This window comes from Rhinoraja longicauda, chromosome 31, assembly GCF_053455715.1.
Source record: "Rhinoraja longicauda isolate Sanriku21f chromosome 31, sRhiLon1.1, whole genome shotgun sequence".
Taxonomy (NCBI): Eukaryota; Metazoa; Chordata; class Chondrichthyes; order Rajiformes; family Arhynchobatidae; genus Rhinoraja; species Rhinoraja longicauda.
The window spans coordinates 17,287,777-17,313,595 of record NC_135983.1 but is presented as its reverse complement, the minus strand read 5'-3'; the positions used below and the strand labels follow the sequence as shown (position 1 = coordinate 17,313,595).

The following is a 25,819-nucleotide window of genomic DNA, read 5'->3' as shown; positions in this document are numbered from 1 at the left end:
AACAGCATCCTTTAATAGCAGAAGTTTTTGACAGCAAAGCCTTAAAACCATATATAACTAAATTTAGATAAAATAATTGTCAGTCTTTAAAATCCATGAAGATCTGAGAGTTTATTAAATAACTAAGCAAACACAGCAAATTGTCGACATTGAAAATAGGTTGTTGGTTGCATTCATAGCTTCAGATGTATCTCCCAGCAGCCTCATTACACAGACTCCCACACCAAATCCTCCTGCCCATTATGCAAAGGCCATCAACGAATATATTAGTTTGGGATGACAAGCCGGTTGTGAAGTACATTTGTGAAAACAGCACACAGAGACACTAACAATCATGAAAATACTAAATGTTCCATCATAGTACCAGCAAACCTTAGTAAGTCATATGAACACAGAAAATAATTTACAGTGGGAACATTGGAAGGCCCCTTGATAGCAGAAGTATACAAGTTAACAGATCCTTAGTGCACTATTATGGAAAAAAAACAAAATTGCACAGCAGGAGAGGAAACGCGACAATCTATGTTCATGTTGAATTAATTTATTTAATTCAGGTGCAATATTTCTGAAGCCAAAATGCAGACAAAAAGATTAATAGAGTCATACAGCAAGGAAACAGACCCTTCAGCCGAACTTGCCAAGATTGACAAGATGCCCAGCAATGCCAATCCCACTTGTCTGTGCTTGCCCCATATATCCCTCTAAATCTTTCCTATCTACCAGTCCAAATGTCTAAAATTGTCTAAAACCTCTACACCTCCTCTGGCAGCTTTATCCAAGATCATTTTGCAGGATACTGCAATGAACCAATTCGAAAATTGTCGAGTATATCACAATGATGTCCTGAAATGGATGAAGTGAAGTGTAACTCAATCCTGCCTCAAGCTGTTCAGAAAATGAGTGGTGAACATTTTGTGGGAAGCCATAGATACGGAGCTTAACATGGACACATATCCAAAAAATGACAGACTAACTCAGTTTTCTAAGTTAGAGCAATAAACCTTTGATTTCTGAAACTCCAGTCTTGAAACATCCTTTAAAAGGTTCATCCATGTCCGATGAAGCAAAAAAGATTTAAAATCATTTTAACAAATATATTGTAACTTTTAAAATATTTGTGCTGCATTTGAAAACAAAGCAAATTCTCTTATTTTCTATTCTGTTTGATAAACAAGTCATAGATTATATCCATGCTCAATAATTCCTGTCATGAAGCTTAATGAAGTTGAATGCAATTATGTTAGGATTGTGTTAGAACTGTAAATTAAGAATTGTTTTAAATAACAAAAAAGCTTATTAAGAAAATAACACCATTTTAAATACAAATTCACTTTCGCTTTATAATATAATGAGCTATTAATGCCTCGCCAACATCATTTTCTGATAGAAGTCACCCTTCCTGTGCAACTTACATTTCAAATAAGGAAGAAATTCATCTGTATTCAACCTGCCCACATTTTAAAATAATCCCGTCTCTTTAAGTACTGTCCAATGTACTCTCAATCAACACAGAAATGGAATGTGTTGGTGGTAGTGTTATCAAATAGCATCAATAAACTGCCCAGACATCAACTGTAATCCTACTATTGTCTATGAACTGAGGGAATAGAGAAAAGAGCAAGCTATAAATCAGTTAGTTTACCAGAGAAAAATTTATAATTTATTATTAAAGAAAATTGTATCAGAGCAGTCCAATGCCAATAGCATTGAGCAGAATTGACAATAAATCATGTACATCAAAATACTAAATGATGCAGTAAAATGCTTGCATGGTTTAGCAGGACAGACCACTGCTGGATAAGCAAAGTCTCAGTTTTAAAATGTGCACCGTCATTGTCATGTCCTCCATGGGCTTGAACCCATGTCTTTTGACCAAGATTTTGGTGATCTGTGATATGCCTAAATGTGCTTCTGTGGCAAATTCTTGCAAAATGCTTTGGAACTTTTAATTACATTAAAAGTACTATATAAAGCCATGATTGCTGTCAAATAGTTTTAGATTTTCTTTCCTTAGCGCATCATAATTTACAAAAAATAACTCAATCAACCTCTCAATCTTAAGAGTTGAATTCCATTAACAATTCCATTTGTCTCGATTCCTGGAGCCACACTCATTAGCAAATTGACTGTTAAGAAACAACATTAGAACCAAACAAAAGTGCACTCCGTCATGCAGCTAATGGAATATTAAACTTAAAATGGACACATCCTGTTTTCCCTTGAAACATTCAGTGGTTTCACTAATGTAGCTTGTAATTGTTAATAAATGATAAATTAATCTTTATCAAGACGCACTTCACTGCAAGGTACAGTTTGTGTTGAATATAAATAACAGTTGGCCATTCAAAGGGACCTGCGAAAGGTTGATGTGAGATGGCAGAAGCATAAGAGGTATTTACAGAAACAATGCCAAATGGATTGAAGACAATTTATGTTTTGTAAGTTTTCTGAGTGTATTTGCCTATGTCTCTTGTACCTGTCGCAAGGAGTCGCAAGGAACTGCAGATGCTGGAATCTTGAGCAAAACACAAACTGTTGGAGGAACTCAGCAGGTCAGGCAGCATCTCTGGAGGGAATGGACAGCCAATGTTTTGTGTCGGGACCCTTCTTCCACAGCTGCCTGACCCGCCAAGTTCCTCCCGCACCGTGGATTTTTCTCTGGGACTAGTACCTCACCATATTTGTGCAATTGACTTTTCATGATCGTTAATATTAATTATTGTACTTATTTATAGGTCTTTAAGGAGATGTTTTATATTCTGCTTTTGTTAGCTACAGATGTACCAATAGGTGTGTTTGAATAACTATCTAATTTTAAATGTACTGAGAAATTGATCACTATGCACAAATATAATTAGCCATTGATTTTGTGTGAATCTTAAAGTCATACTCAGTTGTTTAAAATCAGCTCTTACCTAAAGGGTTACATATGCTGAATAAAATGTTTTTTTTTTGTTTATTAATCTCCCTCTGCACTAATGAAACAGCATCAAAATGTCACTTAAATATGACAGGGATTTTATTAAAGATTATATTCCAGCCTGAATAAACTGGTTTCTGACTGATTGGTCTAAGACAAAATCACACAGCCAGCTTAGTGTGAAAGTGAGTTTGCTGTGAGAACTGTGTCCAAACCAGAAAGTCCAGGTTCACATCCGTAATGCAGTTTGAAACCGTGACCTTTTGGATCATAAGCTAGATTGTTACCACAAAGAACTGCAGATGCTGGAATCTTGCATAGAACACAAAATGCTGGAGTAACTCAGCAGGGCATGGATATATGATGTTTCGGGTCAAACTAAGTATGAAGAAGGGTCCCAACCCAAAATGTCAGCCAGGCCTGCTGCCTGAGCTGCTGAGTTACTTCAGCACTTTGTCTTCTACACTAGATTGATATCACCATGCCAACCTGATATAACTGAAGTAACATAGAAGAATATATTAAAGGGAGATTAAACCTTTACAGTATTTAGATGTAAATTAAAATATTGCAAATGTAAATATGCAATCTGAATCGACAATGTAAATTCGATAATTTACAATAGATTAGGTTTTCAAAATTCTTTATATTCTATTTCTAAATATCCTGAGTCAAATTCTAAACTTTCTATGCATTCTACACTTTCTATGCATACAAGTAATATTTGGATCAAAAACGACGTCATATAACATTGATTTAAGGTAAGCTTCGAATTTTAAATGAAGTCTTTACTATCAAAATCAAACGACCCAAACAAACACGCACTAAAATTAGACACAAGGAACCACAATATGCTGGGAACTTGAGCAAAACCATAAAGTCTGTGGAGGGAAGATGGGTCCTGACCCGAAATAACAACTATCCATTCCCACCACAGATGCTGCCTGACCTGCTGAGTTCCTCCAGCCCTCTATGTTACGCACTAAAACTACCTTGGTTCTAAAAGAAACTGAATTGTGCCATTAGCTGAATTAAGTAAAACTGAATTGGATGTATACTGTTTTATTTCATGGAAATGCATGAATCTCGTGGAAGGAAGACATCATATTGCTGCCCCAAGGTGTTTAATCTGCCAAACAGCCAGTATTAGATCGGATGGCTATTTATCTCTTCTGAATTTTATTTTAATTGAACTATCTTGGATAATTTATCTAAGAGCAAACTCCGTTTACACATTTCAACAAGTCTAAATTACCATTACTGCCCCCTGGTAATTATATGAGTTTTGCAAAGTGGCTCCAAAGTACAAAAGAAAGGTGTTAGAGACACAAGGGACTGTAGATGCTGGAATCTTTAGCAAAAAGCAAAGTGCTGGAGGATCTCAGCAGGTCAGGCAGCATCTGTGGAGGGAAACAGTCAGACAATGTTTGTGGTCGTGCCCTTTCTTCAGCTGGAAGATTGGTGTTTGCCTTCTTAAGACAAATTGATGTAAATCTCTGCAGACTTGCATCAGTTTTCTCAAGCACTCCACATGCTCAGTTGCCAAGTATTTTAAAGGAAACTTGCCCATTGAGACAAATCAAAGTTCATGATGTTGACAAGGGTGGGACTGAAATAAATAGGATGTTTTTAAAAATTAACATTTTTGCAATTTTGAAGCTCAACACAAACTGACATTGTAAACTGTGCCTGTTCAACTGCTGACGTTTGGAACTCATATCTCTGCACATTGCAAATGAATGATGCAGAAAGCTGCAAGTCCATTTCCCCTCAAGTTCCCTCCAAATAAATGGCATCCAAGTTTATATCCAGTATAAAAACCAAGACCAAAAACACAACACAATCAGTACCCTGTTTTATCTGCAACTCTGCCTTTCCTCATCTGTTGTCAAAATTATACAGTGACAAGATTATTCAATATTATTATTATCAACATCCAATCAAGTTAAGTCCAGGTTTCTCTCCCCCACTGAGTCCCCCAATCTGAGATTGGTCAGCAGAGCCTTTACGTGCAGAACTGTAAAGGTTCTACCTGATCTTTTGATGGATAAGCACAATCTCAATTTAGAAAGGCTTTGAACCCATCAACATCCAGGGGCCCATCTACACCTGCAGCACATGGATAACGGCAATACAAGAAGGCCAATCACCACTATCTTTGGGAGTGAAAGGGTTATGTAATAAATGCTGCTCTTAGCATTTCAGAGTGGCTCTGCTGATATATGTTAGGTACCAAAGTAGAATATTTTACTGTAAACAATTAAATTTCTACAGCATAGTTGCACGATAGAAATTTAATTGTTTACAGTAAAATATTTGTTTTGACTGATGGGATTTGTAGCTCCAGTCTGATGGAACATTAGAAACTCTAAATATCTTAGCTGAAAGAAGCTGCAAATGTGAGAAAACTCAGTTAACAGAAGGCTTTGGTTGCAAAACGGAATAAAATCTGTTTTATCACTGATAAACAAAATGCACAGATTTGTGCATCTGTGGCGTTTTTCGGCAAAGTGTGTGCACAAGGAACTTCATGAAGCAAAGTGTTGGTGTCATGCTGCTGTTACACTGTCAAACATTTACAATCATCACAGGAGTGAAAAAAAGATTTCACATCTGCCTTCCTAATCAACACTGGGACTGGGTGAATGTTGTGTGCAGCGCAGAACTGGGACACAGATTTGTGAGTTGATAACATCTTGGTTGGCAGCTTTTTACATGAGTGTGAAGACAACAGAAGTCGGAAGACAACAGAAGTCGGAAGATAAGCTGATCAAACCTGATAGGGAAAAAAGCATGGGCATTAATAATGAAGTAATAAATTAACTGTTTCTAAGTATTTTTGATGATAGGTCCTATAACCTATGGAAATACAGGGCAAAATAACATATTTGTCAGACTGCACAAAATGACTGTAGAAAGTGGATTTATGATTTGCAATATGCAACACGAGACTAAAAAAACTGAATTTGAACCCATGTTTGCAAATTCTATTACAAATGTGCATAGTTTTCTCTCATTAGTAATTGTTGTTTGTCCAATTGGTTGTTTGCATGAGGAAGGTCAAGAGTCAAGAGCGTTTAATTGTCATTAACAGGCTTGTAACTGCATCAGAGCGACACAATATAATATATTTTTTAATTAATATATATTAATAACAATAATACTAGGTAGCCATAACAGAGTTCAGTGGTGCAACTACAAACAAAGTCCATGGAAGATCATAGTTGCTGAGCTAGTGGTTAGCGTTGAGTGTAGTTCAAGAGCCTGATGGTTGCTGGGAAGAAGCTGTCCTTGAATCTGGTCACAATTCTTATGATAGGGGATGAAGGAACACTAATGTACTCTTCAGATCATTTGCCAATAGCTAAATTACAATTCAACCCCTCCCACATAATTTACCTAGGTTAACAGATAACATCTTGGGTGGCAGCTTTTTACAAAGTACATAGTATTATTTTACATTCACATTGTTTACCTAGATTTTCAAAAAGTTATTGATAAGGTGCCACACATGCGGCTACTAAGGAAGATGGGAGCCCATGGTATCAAAGGGCAGTTACTAGCATAGATAGCAGGATGGCTGGATGGCAGAAGACATAGAGTGGCAATAAAGGGGGCTTTTTCTGGTTGGCTGCCCGTGATTAGTGGAGTTCCACAGGGGTCGATACTGGGGTCGCTACTCTTCACGTTGTATATTCATGATTTCGATGAGGGGATTGAAGGTTTTGTGGACAAGTTTGCAGATGATACGAAAATAGGTGGAGTGGCAGGTAGTGTCGAGAAAGTAGGGACTGTGCAGAAGAACTTGGACAGGTTGGGAGAGTGGGCAGAGAAGTGGCTGATGAAATATAGCGTAGCAAGTATGGCATCAAGCATTTTGGTAGTAGGAATAAAGGCGTAGACTATTTACTAAATGGGGAGAGAATCCAGAAATCGGAGGTGCAAAGGGACTTAGGAGTGCTGGTGCAGGTTTCCCAAAAGGTTAATCTGCAAGTCGAATCGGTAGTAAAGAAGGCAAACGCAATGCTAGTGTTTATTTCAAGAGGGCTAGAATACAAAAACAAGGATTTTATGCTGAGGCTCTATAAGGCTCTGGTCAAGCCGCATTTGGAGCATTGTGAGCAATTTTGAGCACCATATCTGTGGAAGGATGTGCTGGCTCTGGAAAGGGTCAGAAGAGGTTTACAAGAATGATCCCAGGAATGAGTGGGTTAACTAACACATGATGAGCGTTTGTCGGCACTGGGCCTGTACTCGCTGGAGTTTAGAAGAATGAGGGGGGACCTCATTGAAACGTACAGAATAGTGAAAGGCTTGGATAGAGTGGATGTGGAGAGGATGTTTCCACTGGTGGGAGAGTCCAAGACTAGAGGTCATAGCCTCAGAATTAAAGAACGTTCTTTTAGGAAGGAGATGGGGAGAATTTCTTTAGTCAGAGGGTGATGAATCTGTGGAATTCTTTGCCACAGAAGGCTGTGGAAGCCAAGTCAGTAGATATTTTTTAAGGCAGAGATGGATAGATTCTTGATTAACACAGGTTTTGGAGGTTATGGGGAGAAGGCAGGAGAATGGGGTTAGGAGGGAGAGATAGATCAGCCATGATTGAATGGCGGGGTAGACTTGATGGGCCGAATGGCCTAATTCTACTATTCCTTATGACCTTATGAAGCCTTGGTGATTTGAATGCATAATCCAGGCCAACACGCCGGTCAAATAATAAGCAATCACTAAAGTATTCAAAGCAATACAAATTCAAATTCAAGTTTACACTGAGAAACAAACAGGTTATCAATAATACAACCAAAATATATTTTCCCAAATTAAATCAACTACTGTTCCAGATAGCAAAACATTACGATTCATAATACTGCTTAAAGAAAAAATGTAGAAAATGAAGTAATCTGTGGTAATCATTAGTGACTAGTAATTAACTACAATATTTGCACATCCTCAGGACAATTCAAAAAGTACTGCAACTAAAGAGGTGCTTCTGAAGCATAATCACTGTGAATATGAAAAGTGTAGCAGCCAACTTCTGCACAACAATGTCTCACAGCTGCTACATAATTTGGGCAACTTCTCAACAGTACTGGGGGAGGAATGTTGGTCATCCCCATTGTCTAACAAAAAAAATTGTGTTGGATCGCTTATGTTGGCCTGTACACACTGCTCTTTGTATATTTGCATCCCCAACAAGAGATCTGCCTATTGAAATTGATACAGGGCAAGAACCTGTCTGATTCGGGGACTTAGATTGCTGTCACAGCACGGCCACAAATTGTATGGGAGACAGGTGCAAGGATTGCACAAATACTAGTTATGCATGGGTGCTGATGTTATTTAATCCAAGAGTCCATTGCATTCTTGTTAGTGCATCAGTTTGACTCCCTCACAAGTTGTCTAATCTATATACTAAAACTCTTGTTTGTTTGTTCCTGAACTACAGCCAAAACGGTACACGATAGCACGACAATTTTAGGCCCACCTTACACACCGTCGTCCCTTTGGTGTTAATGGTGAAATCGGTGTTATATTTTTAAAGTTATTCACATTTTAAAGTTTAAATCTGTCTCCCAGGGAGGGAGGGGGAGGGAGGGAGGGGGAGGAGGGAGGATATGGGGGGTTGAGGGGGATGGAGTGGGGGGGGGGGGGGGGGGAGGGGAGGGAGGGGAAGGGGGGGAGGGGGAGGGGAGAGGGGATGGGGGGAGGAGAGGGTGCTGCACCAATGCAGGAGAGGTTTGGGCCCAACAGGTCCACTTGGTCTAGTAGACTATATTAATTGTAGCCCCCAATGGTGATTTAAATTCAATTTCATTTCTTTCCTCACATCTAATATATATATTTCAAACTAAAGACACGAACAGATGCATGGATAGGAAGGTTTACTGGAATATAGGTCAAATGGAACTAGTTTAGATAGGGCATGGTAGATAGGGCATGGATCATCTCTCAAACATCCAAGGATTCGTGGCCAAAAATATCAAAGTATATGTGTCATATCTTAACTACTCAAACCTTTTAAGAATTAATACAACTTGCTGAAAGCTAGGAAACAGCTATCCTCTGAAGACTACAAGAGTAAATCCATTTTTAAAACATACAATTAAGACTGGTACTCTCCTAGATCACATTAACGAAAGATGTACATCTTGTCCCGTCTCGGAGCCTTCAGCACAACCTCAGCACATCACCTTAGCTTCCGATAGCCAATTCATCCAAAAGAAATATCGAAGCCCTATTTATCTCCATTTGTCTCTGTTGATGTGGAAATGAGCAATATATAGAACATAGAACATAGTACAGGCCAGGTACATGTTCTTCAACCCACAATGTCTGTGCTGAATATGATGCCATGTAATGTCTGACTTTGATGGAGCCACTTGTTGTACAGCAGGAGATATCTGCAATGTTAGAGTTTCTCAGTATTTATTCCTGTCTTAAGAGTTTGGCTCAATTTCTCTATAATTTGATAGCATTTTGACCATGTCCAAAATTACACTCTGCCCTGCTGCAAAATTCACAGTGGGATTATTCTCAGTAATTTTCCATTTGCTGAGCTGCTAGGCAGGTGCCAATTTGTAACGGTAACATGATAGATTCCAAAAATTGATTTTTGTCATACATTACGCCTCCTCAGCCTTCAATTAGGATTACCAATCAACTCACATCCCTGGAGGAAATTTGTAAGTTCCTCAGTAAAAAACTATGGTATTGCATTTTGTCATAGTATTACAGTATGTGCTTCATTTGATCAATGCTCACAATATTGTTTTGGGTCATAGAGTATTTCTTTCATAAAATGAGCAGTATCTTATAAATCAGTGGATCAGCAACTTTTAAAATCAAGGACGTATTTCTGCCCATCCTTTGGGCTTAGTCTAGTAAAAAAAAGATTAATTAAACTTCTTCTCTCCCCAAATTTAAACAGTTCCTCACAATGTGTGTTAAGTACACATTCATGGACATACCTTTAGGTACTTATGTTATTACTCCACTATTTTGTAAAGGTTTACACACTATTTGATGCCTTGCACATGTTCTTTACAACATTTAGAAGCTTCCCTGTGATTAATCCCTACATTAATGTAGCAATCACAGGGAAGCTTCTAAATTTCATTGGTGTTTCAACATTAATCCTCTTTTCCTTGGCGCAATGTAAAGTTATATATTCAGCATTCACTTTATTGATTATTAAAACATATAGACTGATATTACTGTTCTCAAAACATATAAACATGCCCTGGATGTTCTCCCTGTGACCTCTGGGTGCTCCAGCTTCCTCCCACATCCTAAGGACGTGTGGGTTTGTAGGTTAATTGGCATCTGTAAATTGTTCCTAGTGTATATAGAATGGGACACTTGGATAACATTGAACGTGTGAATAGGTGGGCAGAAGAGCCTGTCTCCATGCTGTATCTCTAAATAAATACTTGATATACTGGTGCTCCGATATTGGCCCTGTGTTTCCCCAGAGTCTGCATACCCTTGCATTACTTGTGCTTGAGGGCGGTTTATCTGGGATTACATTCTGCTTTATTCCCCCCCTGCTTTTATATAGACTCTTCACGAGTCTCTGGTGATCACTCCATGCTGTGCTTAAAAACTTCCATTGCATCTCACTCTATCAAGCTTAACTCAGGGGACCTACTGAAATCTCTCAGCCACTGCCAACTTGATCACAAATTATTCCATCATTCATAATACTTAATGTTTTCTCTGGAGTGTTAGAGGATGAGTCGTGACCTGATAGAAGTACACCGAATTATGAGATGCAGAGATAGAGTAAATAGATTCTTTTTTCCTGGACGGAAATGTCCAGTACTAGAAGGCATTGGTTTAAGGTGAGAGGAGGAAAGTTTGAAAGAGATTTACAATTCCATTTTTGTTTCACAAAGAGTGGTAGGTGCCTGGAACACGCTGGCAGGGGAAATGGTGGAGGTGGAAATGTTCAATAAGCATTTAGACAGGCACATGAAAAGGGAAGGAATGGAAGGATGCAGATCACATACAGGCAGATGTGTAGTTGAAATTGGCATCCTGGTCAGCACAAACATCGTGGGCTGAAGGGCCTTGGGTATATCATCATCCAAGAGTTCTAGGAGTCGCAATAATCTGCAGATACCAGAATCTTGAGTAAATAAACTTCAGCCTGAAGAGGGGTCCTGACCCAAAATGTCTTCTGTCATTTCCTTCCTCAGATGATGCCTGACCGGGTGAGTTATTCCAAATTTTTCCCTCAGGTTCCTGCATGTTATGAGGCTAAAATGCAACTGATTCAGGTTTTTCCAGAGGTTCAGCTGTTGAGCAATCAGGTCACAGGAAAATCAGAGAGTCTCTGCTCTTTTGGGACAGATCTAATTGAGGGATAATTGAGGGATAAAGCTTGGCATTGGAACCAACTCATGCTAATGGAGAACATTTCATCATTTCAGTAAATTCACAGCATTTTAAGGCATCTGCCAATTTTTACAAAGCTGTTGTGTGACTTAATATTTCAGGAACGGAGAGTTTCGATCGCTTTGGCCAGTAAATTGTAGAGCATAACACAATATTTATGTGCGCCACATAAAATAACTATAATGTTAGAAACTGTGGTAAAGGAAAATTGGGTATTTTCTCCAAGGTCTGTGAAGTCTACAATTATCCTCTGGATATCGGCTGCCAGGGATGTTGGTGGAGACAGATATGATAGTGGCTTTTAGATAGGCACACAGGTATGCAGGATGTGGAGAGATATCGTGCGCAGGCAGAGGAGATTAACTTGGCATCATGTTCAACACAGACATTGCGGCTGAATTCCCTGTTCCTGTGCTGTACTGTGGAATGTTGTCTGTATCTGACATGCGAATGGAAGGCGGCAAGAACATCATGGAATGGACACATAATGGCAATGTTGAATCATTACAATGCAAGATTGGTTCATTCAGCTCCAGTCTATGCCTGCTCTGCATAGTGATCGACCTAAAATATTTATTCTCACGACACTCTGAAGTATTTTGCCAGTCACTGTTTTCCTTGCCCGTCCATTAATAGGAGCCATTTATATCGTTTTATTTGATGCTTGACCCTTAAAATAGCAGGCTGCTCATCGTTGACACCTCTGGGGCATTAAAGGGGACCTACCTGAATTAGACTATTGCTTTGAACTTAGCTCAATGTGCCTCTAAATATTTTCACTTCATGATTATTCTAAGTGGCTCTTCACCCCTCCTCCCCCCTCGAGCTTTATCCCTTCAATTGCAACTATCACTATTCTTGCCATTCAAAAAACTGCCTTACCCTGAGCTGACTTTTCCATCCCAGTAAAGAGTATGGCCCACCCTACTTCCAGTATCAAGGCCGATGCTTAAGTCTTCCTGATCTTAAGACTGACCTTTGCCATCTGCCCCACTCTCCCTGATTTTGATTAATCTTTGGCAAACAAACTCTGGGCCGAATTTATTTCATTCTTTCCAAACAGAAAGAATGGCCCTGTCCAAACTGCCCCCACACCTGCTATTAATCCCAGCCTATTCCCCACAATTGCCACAGCAGACATCATCACAACACATTACATCAATCTCTTCCTCAACTCTCATCAGCCAGAAGAAGGGTCCCGGCCCGAAACATCATCTGTCCATTCCATCCACAGATGCTGCCTGATCCACTGAGTTCCTCCAGCACTTATGTTTTCCTCATCAAGGTTAGCTTACATCAACCACTGATCACTTGGCCTGCCCACTCTCACACTGGCCTGCACACTCTCACACTTTAATTTAGTTTATTATAATTTTTAGATTATATAGGGTGTTAACTGGCCCTTCGGCCCACTGAGTCCAAGCCAACCAATAATTACCCATACACTAGGTCTATCCTGTACACTAGGGACAATCGACAGAAGCCTACAAGCCTGCACGTCTTTGGAATGGACTATTCCACTTCCTTTGCTTTTCTACCATGGCCTCAAAATACCAGGATACAAATGAGATAAGTTGTACCCTTGCCCAAGCCACTGTCCACAATGTATAGCTCACTGTTACCAAACAGAAATGTACAAATCCCTTTGTCTCAAGCCATTTCCATTGTGTTCCCAATGTTATTTCAATCATATCAGGTTAAGAATACCAACAACACAATACACTCACAGACTATAAACCTAAGAAGAGCTTTGTACAATGACTTTCCATTTCCAAATTAAAACCTTCGTCAAACGTCAAAAGGATCTGAACCCAAAACATCATCGGTCCATTCCCTCCACAGATGCTGCCTGAGTAGCCGAGTTACTCTGGCATTTTGTGTTTTAATCACTAATGCTCTGCTACATATCAATGTACCTTCCACCTTCATTGGTTTCCGAGTATGTTACTTCCATCAAGTTAACTTGCAACATGTCCCTAGTCCCAATTACACTTTCGTTTCAACATCTGCAGGAAACCACACCTGGAGTACTGTGTGCAGTTTTGGTCTCCAAATTTGAGGAAGGTTATTCTTACTATGGAGGGCGTGCAGCGTAGGTTTACTAGGTTAATTCCCGGAATGGCGGGACTATCATATGTTGAAAGACTGGAGCGACTAGGCTTGTATACACTGGAATTTAGAAGGATGAGAGGAGATCTTATCGAAACGTATAAGATAATTAAGGGGTTGGACACGTTAGAGGCAGGAAACATGTTCCCAATGTTGGGGGAGTCCAGAACAAGGAGCCACAGTTTAAGAATAAGGGGTAGGCCATTTAGAACTGAGATGAGGAAGAACTTTTTCAGTCAGAGATTTGTGAATCTGTGGAATTCTCTGCCTCAGAAGGCAGTGGGGGCCAATTTACTGAATGCATTCAAGAGAGAGCTAGATAGACCTCTTAAGGATAGCGGAGTCAGGGGGTATGGGGAGAAGGCAGGAACGGGGTATTGATTGAGATTGATCAGCCATGATCACATTGAATGGCGGTGCTGGCTCGAAGGGCCGAATGGCCTCCTCCTGCACCTATTGTCTTTTGTGTATTGAAATGAAATTGTCTTTATGAACTCCATTAGCTTCTGCCCCTTATTTTATAAATGATGCAGAAGGATTTGAGCATGTAAAAAAAAAAATGATCTGAACTTGTTCAGTAAACAAAGCAGAAAATGAGAAGTTCTCACCAATGACTCAGAGGCAACATTCTCCCTCGAGTTGCTTGCTTGAAAGTTCAGATCCCAATTTAGAAATTAAGCACATAATTGAGGCTAAAACACCAGGTTTAGTGCTGAAGGATTGCAATATTGTCAAAGGATGGTATACTACATGCCAATAACAGGGAGCTCTGTCTAGTGTTTAATTCAATACTCATGCCTCAAGGAACAACTCCAAATAGATTCGCCAAAACAGTGGATCCTTCGCCGAAGCCCGCCACCTTGTTGCGCTGGAGACGCGTGCATGTGCCTGTGATCCTGAGGGCAAACGTCTCTGGCGTGATCCTCCTGGCAGAGTCACCCTTGGCGGGCAGGTCGCAGAATAGTTCCTGACAAAGAGCGGCCCAATAAGAAGACCTCAACGGTGGAATAGTTTCCGTTTCAGTTTAGTTTATTGCCAGGTGCTTGTTATTTAAAAACCAACACCAGGAGACCAAAGAACAATAACTAACAAATTAAAATAAAAAGAGAAAATCACATCTGTAGAGAGACAATAGACAATAGACAATAGACAATAGGTGCAGGAGTAGGCCATTCAGCCCTTCGAGCCAGCACCGCCATTCAATGCGATCATGGCTGATCACTCTCAATCAGTACCCCGTTCCTGCCTTCTCCCCATACCCCCTCACTCCGCTATCCTTAAGAGCTCTATCCAGCTCTCTCTTGAAAGCATCCAACGAACTGGCCTCCACTGCCTTCTGAGGCAGAGAATTCCACACCTTCACCACTCTCTGACTGAAAAAGTTCTTCCTCATCTCCGTTCTAAATGGCCTACCCCTTATTCTTAAACTGTGGCCCCTTGTTCTGGACTCCCCCAACATTGGGAACATGTTTCCTGCCTCTAATGTGTCCAATCCCCTAATTATCTTATATGTTTCAATAAGATCCCCCCTCATCCTTCTAAATTCCAGTGTATACAAGCCTAAATATACAAGAGAGAGAGAGAGGGAACAATTATTCTTTTCCCTGCTCTCCATTTCTGTTTCATTTGGTTTTACTTTTCCCTCCCAATGCTGATTTTTAAAATAATTTTTAAGTTTTGGTCTTCACCCTATCACACAGACATTTCCTGTTCTCTTCCACCTTAACTCCACCCCTTAACGGGATAAAAACTGCTTGCTTTCTCATTTTCCCAACCCTGATAAGGACCTGTTGACAAAATGTCAACTCTTGTTTCCTTCACCACTAATGCAGCTTGACTTGCTGCATGGCTCCAACGATTTATGTTTCTCCTCTTCATTTAATGCCCCATCTTTTGCAATGGAACGGAAGGGGGTTTCAGAAGCAGGTAACAGTAGCTTAGATAGACATAAAATGCTGGAGTAACTCAGCGGGACAACAGCATCTCTGGGGAAAAGGAATAGGTAACGAATAACAAATAGGTAGCAGTAGCTTCCTCCCCACCCCCCCCCCCCACCCCCCCCCCCATAAATACGATAGAAAACCAAACCTCATGACTGATGTGGGCTCGAATTGACTGATCCACTGTTTTATGTGCTGGGTTAATTTAAAACAAAGCCATTTAATCTCATTTCACCTCCCTGCCGATCTCTTCCTCAATTCCTCGCCCCTCCAGGCAGCTAACGTGCACCGTGGATGCCACAGAGCCGTGACTTTAAGAGCCTTGACCTTATCCCAGGTGGGCAGTTTGTGAAAGAGATGGCAGCAGTGAATTTAGGCAGCAGCTGCCACCTGTAAACTTGCGAGCCAGTTTGCAACACCTTTAAATTGAAAAATATCCACAACGGGAAAATCCACAACAGCAATTTCTTCAATTTAGCTTTCTTTTCATGACATCTGGTTTGCCATTAAGGACATTTAAAATGAATGAAATCCAATTTCTAGACCATTATCTGGTGCTTGAGCGAGCTTGCAGCGTGCGCTATTATGGTCACTCTGATGACACTGCAAAATATTTGAGGATGTTCTGAGACGGCATGAAGTATTACACAGGAGTGGAGTTGCTGACGGTGAGGAAGGCTGCCAGACGAAACAGCGGGATATACATCACCTGCAGTAATGGCCGGAGAAATAACAGATGGAGTTTAACCCGAGCAAGTGTGAGGTGTTGCACTTTGGAAAGTTGAATGTAAGGAGAGAGTATACAATTAATGGCAAGCCCTAAACTGCATTGATCAGCAGAGGGATCTCGGAGTCCAAGTTCCTAAGCCACTGAAGGTGGCGGCACAAGTAGACTGTGTGGTAAAGAAGGCATATGGTATGCTTGCCTTCATTGCTAGGGGCACTGAATTACAAGAGTCAGGAGGTCATGATGCAGCTCTACATGACTTTGGTTAGGCCGCATTTGAAATATTGGGCGCAGTTCTGGTCGTCCCATTGGAGGAGACTTTGGAGAGGGGGCAGAGTAGGTTTACCAGAAGGCTGCCTGGATTAGAGGGTTTCAGCCATAGTGAGAGGTTTGTGTACCTGGATTGTTTTCTCTGGAACATCAGAGGTTGAGGGGAGATTTGACAGAAATATATACAATTATGACTGGCATAGATAGGGTAGACAGTCAGAGCCTTTTTCCCCCAAGTGGAATTGTCCAAAATTCGAGGGCAGACCTATAAGTTCAGAGGGGAAAAGTTTAATGGCGGGGCAAGTTTTGTTTTCATGATGAGAGTGGTGGAGGCCAGGGGTGGTGGTGGTGGTGGTGGAGGCAGATACGATCGTGGTGTTTGAGGCTTTTGGAAAGGCACATGCAACTGCAAGGAATAAAAGGATATGGATCTTGTACAGGCAGATGAGATCAGTTTAATTACACATCGTGTTCAGCGCAAACGTTGTGGGCCGAAGGACCTGTTCGATATAAATTCAAGCATTCTTTTATATATTCAATAATCAGCATTTAGTACAGGGAGCAGATAATATATGCCAGCACATTAAAAAATTGCTCATTAAAACATTTTTGTTCAACAGCAAGTATTAAATAAAAATAACAGGAAAAGATTAAGAATACTACAGGAAAATATTTCATAAGCTATTAAAAATCCAAATGATAAATAATCATCTATTCTAAAGATGAAATGAAACAGGAGATGACAATTCAGAGCAATAGATGCGGCCCACGCCACTATAAATAACCAAGGCAACAGAACCATAAAAGGGTTCAAAAATCCCAAACCGATAATTAGATAGGTAGTGTCCATCGCTTTTTTATCCCAAAAATAAAAATATTTGAACCGAATCACTTACATGCTTTTAAGTATGTTCATTTAGTTCATAAACAGTCAATGTCCCTACAGTAATTGACAGCATCACAGCAGTGCAGCTTTTCCAGTGGCACACAGTACGTGGGCTGCAAAGATCAGGGACGTCTTCAATTTAATTCATCATCTCTCTGGAGTTAGCTGATGTCAGAATATAGGCAGTCTCTAAAATTAGTCTCAACCACCTTGGCCTAAAAAAAAATCTCTGCTGGAAGAATAAATGTTCCCTGTCGCTGCGCGAGACTATGAAATAATTGCGATATAGATGTGGGGTAGAGAGGATGGTTGAAAGATAATTACAGGAAAGATTATTATAACAATTACAGTTATTTCTTTTCGGAATTTTTTATTATTATAGTGTGTTATTGTGTTTACGGGTCAGTTAAGCTGCTGCAATTTCATTGTTCCATTGTCAGTATGTATGACAATCAAATGCGCTTGACTCTTGAAAGATAAATGTACATACTGTAGCTCATTGTAAGTATAAATACAGCTATAGAAATCTCTAATGGGAATAGTTGACACTGTGTGGGGGCGTCTGGGTGTGCATAGGCGAGGAAGATATAGATGTGTGTATGGGTATGTATGCATGCAGGGTTGGCACATGTTGTGCGTGCTTGTAACCATAGTGCAGAGTGCCTGGTGTGCTAATATTCTATTTTTAAATGAACAAGCACTTGAAGGTAACTGACACCGACAGCATCATTTTCCTGGTGTACTTTTAAGAGGGGCAGAAAGCTTTTTTTTTTCTTCGATTTTTTAGATTTAGAGATACAGCGCGGAAACAGGCCCTTCGGCCCACCGAGTCCGCGCCGCCCAGCGATCCCCGCACATTAACACAATCCTACACACACTAGGGACGATTTTTACATTTACCCAGTCAATTAACCTACATACCTGTACGTCTTTGGAGTGTGGGAGCAAACCGAAGATCTCGGAGAAAACCCACGCAGGTCATGGGGAGAACGTACAAACTCCGTACAGATGGCGCCCGTAGTCAGGATCGAACCTGAGTCTCCGGCGCTGCATTCGCTGTAAGGCAGCAACTCTACCGCTGTGCCACCGTGCCGCCCTATATTTATAGTTTTTAAAAAGTTGATCATCCATTTTAACCAACAAACAAACCACTCTGGACCTTGAAGTGAATACCTTATCTAATGCAAAGAATCACACAGTGAGCTGTATTTCAAATAAAAAGCAAAAGCAATGGTGACAGAGCTTGATTCGTGGGCCAATTGGCATAGAAACAAGCTATAATTGCAGAGGACAATCCGTGGATTCAGTAAACTTGCTACGTGAGAAGCTCAATAAAAACAGAGATTCTACATTATCTGAGAATTTGGATGCTGGAAGAGTGTTAAAGCACATTTAGTTCAACTCCCTCTTTCTGAAGCTTGAACAACACAGGTAGCGAAGATACCAATGTAAGTACAATTTTAGTAAATAACTAGACCAAGTGGACCCGTTGGCCCCAGACCTCTCCTGCATTGGTGCAGAACCCTCTCCTCCTCCCCTTCCCCTTCCCCTCCCCTTCCCCTCCCCATCACTCCTCCCTCCTCCCCCTCCCTCCCTCCACCCCCCTCCCCCTCACTCCATCCCCCTCAAACCCCCTTATCCTCTCTCCCTCCCTCCCCCTTCTCCCTCCACCCACCTCCCTCCCTAGGAGATAGATTTAAACTTTAAAATGTGAATAACTTAAAAAATATAACACCGATTTCAATGAAACTTCTTCCGTTAGCATCAAAGGGACGACGGTGAGTAAGGTGGATCTAAAATTGTCACGGTATTATGCACCACTTTGGCTGTAGTTCAGGAACAAACAAACAAACAAGAGTTTTAGTATACAGATGGCTATAAAAAATCCACCAATACTTAGTAGGATGAAAGGTGTCCACCTGAAATTTTCATTCAACTGATGGCCCTTCCCTGCACCCCACAACCCCCCCCCCCCCCGAACCCCCAACCCCCCGCCCCCCCCTCCCCCTTCAACCAAACTGCTGAGGATTTGAAACATTTTCCATTCATAATTGTCAGTGTTTATTTATTAGGAAGGAAATGGTGCAAAGGAGAGTTTGCAGTTCTGACAGAGACAAATGCTTCACTACTTTTAAAACGACATTTTGAGTAGGTATATGGATAAGAAAGGTTCTGAGGGCTAGGTGCCAAATGCAGGAAAGTGGACCTGCGCAGTATGCCAACATGGACTAGCTGGGCCAACGGGCCTGTTTCCATGTTGTATGATTCTCCGACTCTATTGCTATATTGCAACGCTAAAATAAAAATATAAAGAGACATCTTTTCTTTCATGGACAAGATTAAAACAAATGTTGTGGGGATTAGTGCAAGTGACTCAGTACAAACATCGACCCTTGAAATTAAAATAATCACAAATGAGTCAAGTAGAGATTGCTGGAGAAACTAATTTACTCAGAGAGTGGTTTGGATATGGAAGAGCATATTAAAAAAAATGCAAATAGCATTGGCACATTTTTAACTGCATGAGGAGAGAAAGAAACTGTTGGTACGGTTGGACAAAATAGAGTTACAGGTGTCTCCTCAGGACCACAAACTTCAGCAAACACCAGAAGTAAACGGCTTCACTCTTTGCATTATTTTCTATGCAATTATATAAAGTCCAGATATAAAATTAATTAAAAAGATAATTCTGCTAATGTTAACAAGTTGACCATACAGCAGCAAACACTATGTACATTTGATACAACTTATTTTTAAATTACTACAGTAACACACCAATGTTTAATGGTACATCGACAAATATAAGCACAACAGTGTTTTATTCTTGTTCGTTTATTCAATGAATAGCATTTTAAACTGTTCCTTCTCAAGGGAGAGTAAACACTTAGCTTTGTTTTGGAGAAGCAAAATTTTATTCATTCTCTGAGCAATGCAATAAATAAAATCCATCAACCTGAAGCAGGTCGAGTTATAACAGCTCAAAATTAGCCCCAGAGACACAGTTTAAATCTCCTGTCCAATGTGATAAACAGATGGACTTCAAAAGTACAGAATTGAGCTTTTGGGTCGGCTATTACAATCTAACTATACAAAGTATTTTACAATATTAGGGCGGCACAGTAGCGCAGCTGGTAGAGCTGCTGCCTCACAGTGCCAGTGACCTGGGATCAATCCTGACCTCCGGTGCTGTCTTAATGGAGTTTGTACGTTCACCCTGTGACTGAGTAGGCCTCTTCTGGGTGGTCCGGTTTCCTCCTACATCCCAAAGATGTGCAGTTTGGAGGTTAATTGGTCTTTGTAAATTGCCCCAGGTGTGTAGGGAGTGGGACGACATAGGACTAATGTCAATGGGTGATCGATGGTCATTGTGGACTCGCTGGGCCAAAGGCCCCGTTTCCATGCTGTATCTTTCAATCAATCAATCAATCAATCAATCAATCAATCAACCAACCAATCAGTAAACTGATCTGGAGAAAATATGTATTCACATTATTCAGTTTACAGATTAATGGTCCCGTTTCAGAAAGGAAAGGTAATTCCCACATGAACATGATGGCGGCAAAGCAGTGATGAATATTACTAGAGCTATTATCCTAGAGGCCAGAACCAACAATTCAGAGTTCATAGCCCACCATGGAAGTTGTGAAATTTAAACAGGTGAGATGATACAAAGAGAGCATTTGAATGATTGTAGCATCAAAACAGGAGTCAATGGGCATCTAAATGTTATAAACACAGATTTAGACGCGGATGTCCTGCATTGCGTGACGAACCTGTTGGCAGCTCTGATGGCATCCAGGTCAAAGCAGCCCACGGCAGCAACCCAAAAGAAACCTCATCATACATCCCCTTCAACATTGGTGCACACAAAGCATGCCATCTTCACCTCGCACTGCAGTTACTTACCTAGACTACTTTGACAACACCTTCCAAACATGTCAACTTAACCACTAAATTGCACAAGGGTAGCAGGATGATAAGAGCACCACCACATTCCCCTAGTCACACACCCTCCTGACTTGGAAGCATCTCCTTCCTGGCCCTTTATCATAACAGGGTCCCAACCCCGTGCTTCTCCAGTAGAACTGCTGTAGTTCTCATGGGGATGGGGAATAAATTATCACATTGCTGGGGAATTCTAAATCCTGAAAAATTGACCAAATTGATTGAGTTGAAATTTAATGGTAACGTTTCAAATAAATCCTCAGCACACAATGAGGAGCCAGACAGTCATGATGATGATTTGCACTCTCTGTAGTCCATGCATCATAAAAATTATATATCGTAGACAGAGGGGTATGAGAAGTAATTTAGTCTCCAGTTCAGAAGAACATTCATAAAAGCACTTAAGCTCTTCTGCTTTGCAAAAGCTATCTGAACTTACTAATTAAATTCTGAAGCTATTTACTTCAGATGACTTGGTTCAAGCTATTCAGTAAAAGCAGCAAAGAAATCAGAATTCATTCAATCATATAACATGACAGCAAAAAGGAGAAATTGCGAGTTGGCCCAATATAAGAATGCTGCCTCTCGCACAAAGAAATCCATTTTGATCTGCTCTTCAACTTTCATCCCACAGCCCTGAAGATGATTTCACCTTCAGCTATTTAGACAATAGACAATAGGTGCAGGAGTAGGCCATTCAGCCCTTCTAGCCAGCACCGTGAGCATACACAATCAGTACCCCGTTCCTGCCTTCTCCCCATATCCCTTGACTCCGCTATCATTAAGAGCTCTATCTAACTCTCTCTTAAAAGCATCCAGGGAATTGGCCTCCACTGCTTCTGAGGCAGAGTTCCACAGCTTCACAGCTCTCCGAGTGAAAAAGTTTTTCCTTCGTTCTAAATGGCCTACCCCTTCTTCTTTAACTGTGGCCCCTGGTTCGGGACTCCAACATCAGGAACATGTTTCGTGCCTCTAGCGTGTCCAATCCCTTAATAATCTTATATGTTTCAATAAGATCCCCTCTCTTCCTTCTAAATTCCGGAGTATACAAGCCCAGTCGCTCAAATCTTTCAACGTACGATAGTCCCACCATTCCGGGTATCAACCTCGTGAACCTATGCTGCACTCCCTCAATAGCACGAATGTCCTTACTCAAATTTGGAGACCAAAACTGCACATAATACTCCAGGTGTGGTCTCACTAGGGCCCTGTACAACTGCAGAAGAACCTCTTTGCTCCTACACTCAACTCCTCTTGTTATGAAGGCCAACATTCCATTAGATTTTATTTATTTATTTATTTATTTAACCAATTCCCCTTGAAAGTTTTGGATATTTGCATCCGTGTGCTGATTTGTATGTAGCCAATGCAAGCTCAACTTAATCAACCTTTCTCTTAAAACTTACCTTTATCATTGAATCCACTTCCAAGATTATTCTTGTTTTAGCATCAGACTGGAAGGTACTTTCAATTAACTTACATGTATTAAAAAATTACCTTGATCTTGCATGGCTGAAGTATTGGCTCTGTAAAATGCCTTGGGAAAAAAAGCCCAATCCTAAATATCAGTGGCTTTGGTACTTTAATAAATTTTCTGGAATGTGGATTTTGTGGACAAAGTCACACATTTACTGCACATTAGTTCCCTCAAGCCCAGCACTACCAATTACAGTACTACTTCACCCATTACAGTCCTCCGGTAAAGATCAACCACACTACACTGTTTGGTAGGGAGTTCCAGGATTTAGACACAGTGAATTACTCCATGAAGGAGCAACTGTCGCTACAGTGGGTCTTCACAATGACCATGCACTGGTCCCTTTGACCAATGTTACCTTGGATAGCTTCATTTCCCACCATAGGATTGGTGAAGACGGAGTCAATAGGCGTGTCCATCATGTTGGGTCACTCATGACCTGCTACAAGTGTAATCTGACATCCTACAGAACGAATAGCTCTGTCACTGGCGGCTTGACAATAGACAATAGGTGCAGGAAGAGGCCATTCGGCCCTTCGAGCCATTCAATGTGATCATGGCTGATCATTCTCAATCAGTACCCCGTTCCTGCCTCCTCCCCATACCCCCTGACTCCGCTATCCTTAAGAGCTCTATCTAGCTCTCTCTTGAATGCATTCAGAGAATTGGCCTCCACTGCCTTCTGAGGTAGAGAATACCACAGATTCACAACTCTCTGACTGAAAAAGTTTTTTCTCATCTCCGTTCTCAGACAATTTCATTCCTGGTGATGGTCCCTGAAGGTTCCACCAGAATACAATCTGCATTACTTTAAGTTTAAACGATTCTTTAATGGAAACATAGAAACATGGAAGAACATTGAATCTGATGGAAGGTAGAAACATTACGGAAGAACATTGAATCTGATGGAAGGTAGGAAGTGATAATTAGGAGGAAATGTCCTTGCCCGTGTGTGATGCAATGCCATAAGACTTCATGAGGTCTGCAGTTGTTGATGAGGACTTCAAGGATTACACCTGCCAGCTGTATATCACCCTCTGGTTCTAATGGTGAGACAGATCTACCCAAGAATTTCTGTTAAGTTATTATTTGGTGAGAAACACTAGGTCAAACTGTTGCTTGACTATTCCGTGGGAAAACTCTCTCAATTTAGATACAAGTCTCCAGACACTGATGTGGAGTCTACTATGCCGAGGCTGATCGTGCTTGTCCACATTTGGTGGCAAGGTGAATGCAGGTGGTCTATTCATTCTTTACCGGGAAGGCAGTGAGGATGCAAATATCTAATGAACTGGGTGAAAATCAGCCAAGTGTCCAAGCACAAGCTGGCTGGATCCGGCTGGGTATCCTCAGATGGTTGAGAGGGAAAGCAGAGAATCAGATTGGTGCACCCGGGCCATCAGAAGTCAAATAACCAACCAATATTCACCAATAAAAACAGAATGTTCAAAGTATACAGCAGTTCAGGCAGCATCTGTGGAGACAGGAACAGTTAACTGTGCAGGTCGACAACCTGGTTCTGATACTGAATTTATCTGAAATTGCCGAAATCAGAGTATGTGCTAAAGTCTGTAAAGCCAGAAGATGAGTAGGAAAATAACTGCAGGTGCTGGTACAAATCGAAGGTATCACAAAATGCTGGAGTAACTCAGGTCAGGCAGCATCTAGGAGGGAGGGAATGGGTGACGTTTCGGGTCGAGACCCTTCCTCAGAATGCTGCCTGACCTGCTGAGTTACTTCAGCATTTTGTGATAGCCAGAAGATGAGATGTATCTAAGCTACTGCTGAGTTTGTTGGAACCATGTACGGTTTCAAACTCGGAGAAGTCAGATTAAAGTGACGGACAGTTGGAAGTTGCTCCAGTTTTGTATCTCTGCCAGAGATGCATCTTTATCTATGTAATATAACTAACATCACCCAATTTTATTTCAAATTTTCTGCTTTGGCAATGGTTTATTTTCTCAAACAATCTTAATAGATCAGTTCATATATAAAGAGATGTCATTTTAGATAAGATGGTGAAATGTGCAATGATCCAGACCTGATTGTAGGTGTCTCAAAATGCTGGAGTAACTCAGCAGGTCAGGCAGCATCTAGGAGAGAGGGAATGGGTGACGTTCTAGGAGAGAGGATGGGTGACGTTCTAGGAGAGTGATGTACCAGCATCTGCAGTTATTTTCCTGCAGACCTGCTTGTCAGTCAATACATCAGAGAAATCATAGAACAATTGGAAATTCACAACAAAAGGTGGCCGATACATGCACCATGTCAGTGCTGATCAGAAAATAGTTGGCCAGTCTAGCTGAATCTTCCAGCACAGGACCTTGGCGTTAATAGCTCAAGTACAAGTTCAGGTAACTTTAAATGTGATTTGTTTTGCTTCTGCTGCTCTTTCATGCAGATACCCACTACTCTCTTGATTTAAAAACTCCTTTCATCACCTCCCCACTAAACTAATCTACCAATTATGTAATTTAAAGCTATGCCCCCTGGTTTTGATTTTTTTTTAAGAGATGCAGCGCAGAAGCAGGCCATTCGACCCACCGAGTCCGCACCGACTGGCGATCCCTGCACATTAACACCATACTACACACATACTAAGGACAATTTTACATTTATACCAAGCCAATTAACCGACAAACTTGCACGTCTTTGGAGTGTGGGAGGAAACTGAAGATCTTGGAGAAGCCGCACGCAGGTCACGGGGAGAACGTACAAACTCCATAGTCAGGATTGAACCCTGGAGGGAGGTGTGGGGAAAGAGGTTCTGAGGAAATGGGGAGAGCATAATGGAGATGCGCAGAGGGGATAGTGGGATGGAGAAGAGGCGGGAGAGTGGGACAGAAGACTGGGAATAAAGGGGGGAGGTAGATTGGTGGAAGAGAGGACTGAAACAGTAGCTATTTGGAGGGACGAAAGTCTGGGAGGCAAGAGGGAAGGGGGATTGGTGAGAGAGACGCCCAGTGGAGTGGGGAGAAGGAGAGTGCCAGAGAAGTGGGGAGAGAGAGAGAAGACCGCAGGAGTGAAGAGAGAAAGAAGGCCGTAGCAAGGAAAGGGAGGGGCGGAGGGGTAGGGAAAGAACAGGCGGGAGGTATGCGGAAGAGTGAGCAGTGGAGGATTCGGGGGAGCAAGTGCCAGAGGAGTGGGG

The 25,819-nt window shown here is 41.2% G+C and overlaps 1 protein-coding gene across 7 annotated transcripts in view; it reads right to left on the bottom strand.

Annotated features, from left to right (window-relative positions):
- LOC144608490 (potassium channel subfamily T member 1-like) overlaps positions 1–25,819 on the bottom strand; it is a 291,806-nt gene that overhangs the window by 203,650 nt on the left and 62,337 nt on the right. Inside the window, exon 1 of one of the 7 annotated variants that reach the window (XM_078426323.1) lies at positions 17,260–17,318. The exons of the other annotated variants lie outside the window; for them this stretch is intronic. Within the exon in view, the coding sequence (XP_078282449.1) occupies positions 17,260–17,279 (20 nt within the window). The 5' untranslated portion in view covers positions 17,280–17,318. Of the gene's footprint in view, positions 1–17,259; positions 17,319–25,819 lie in introns of those variants that run through there. 7 annotated transcript variants of the gene reach the window in all.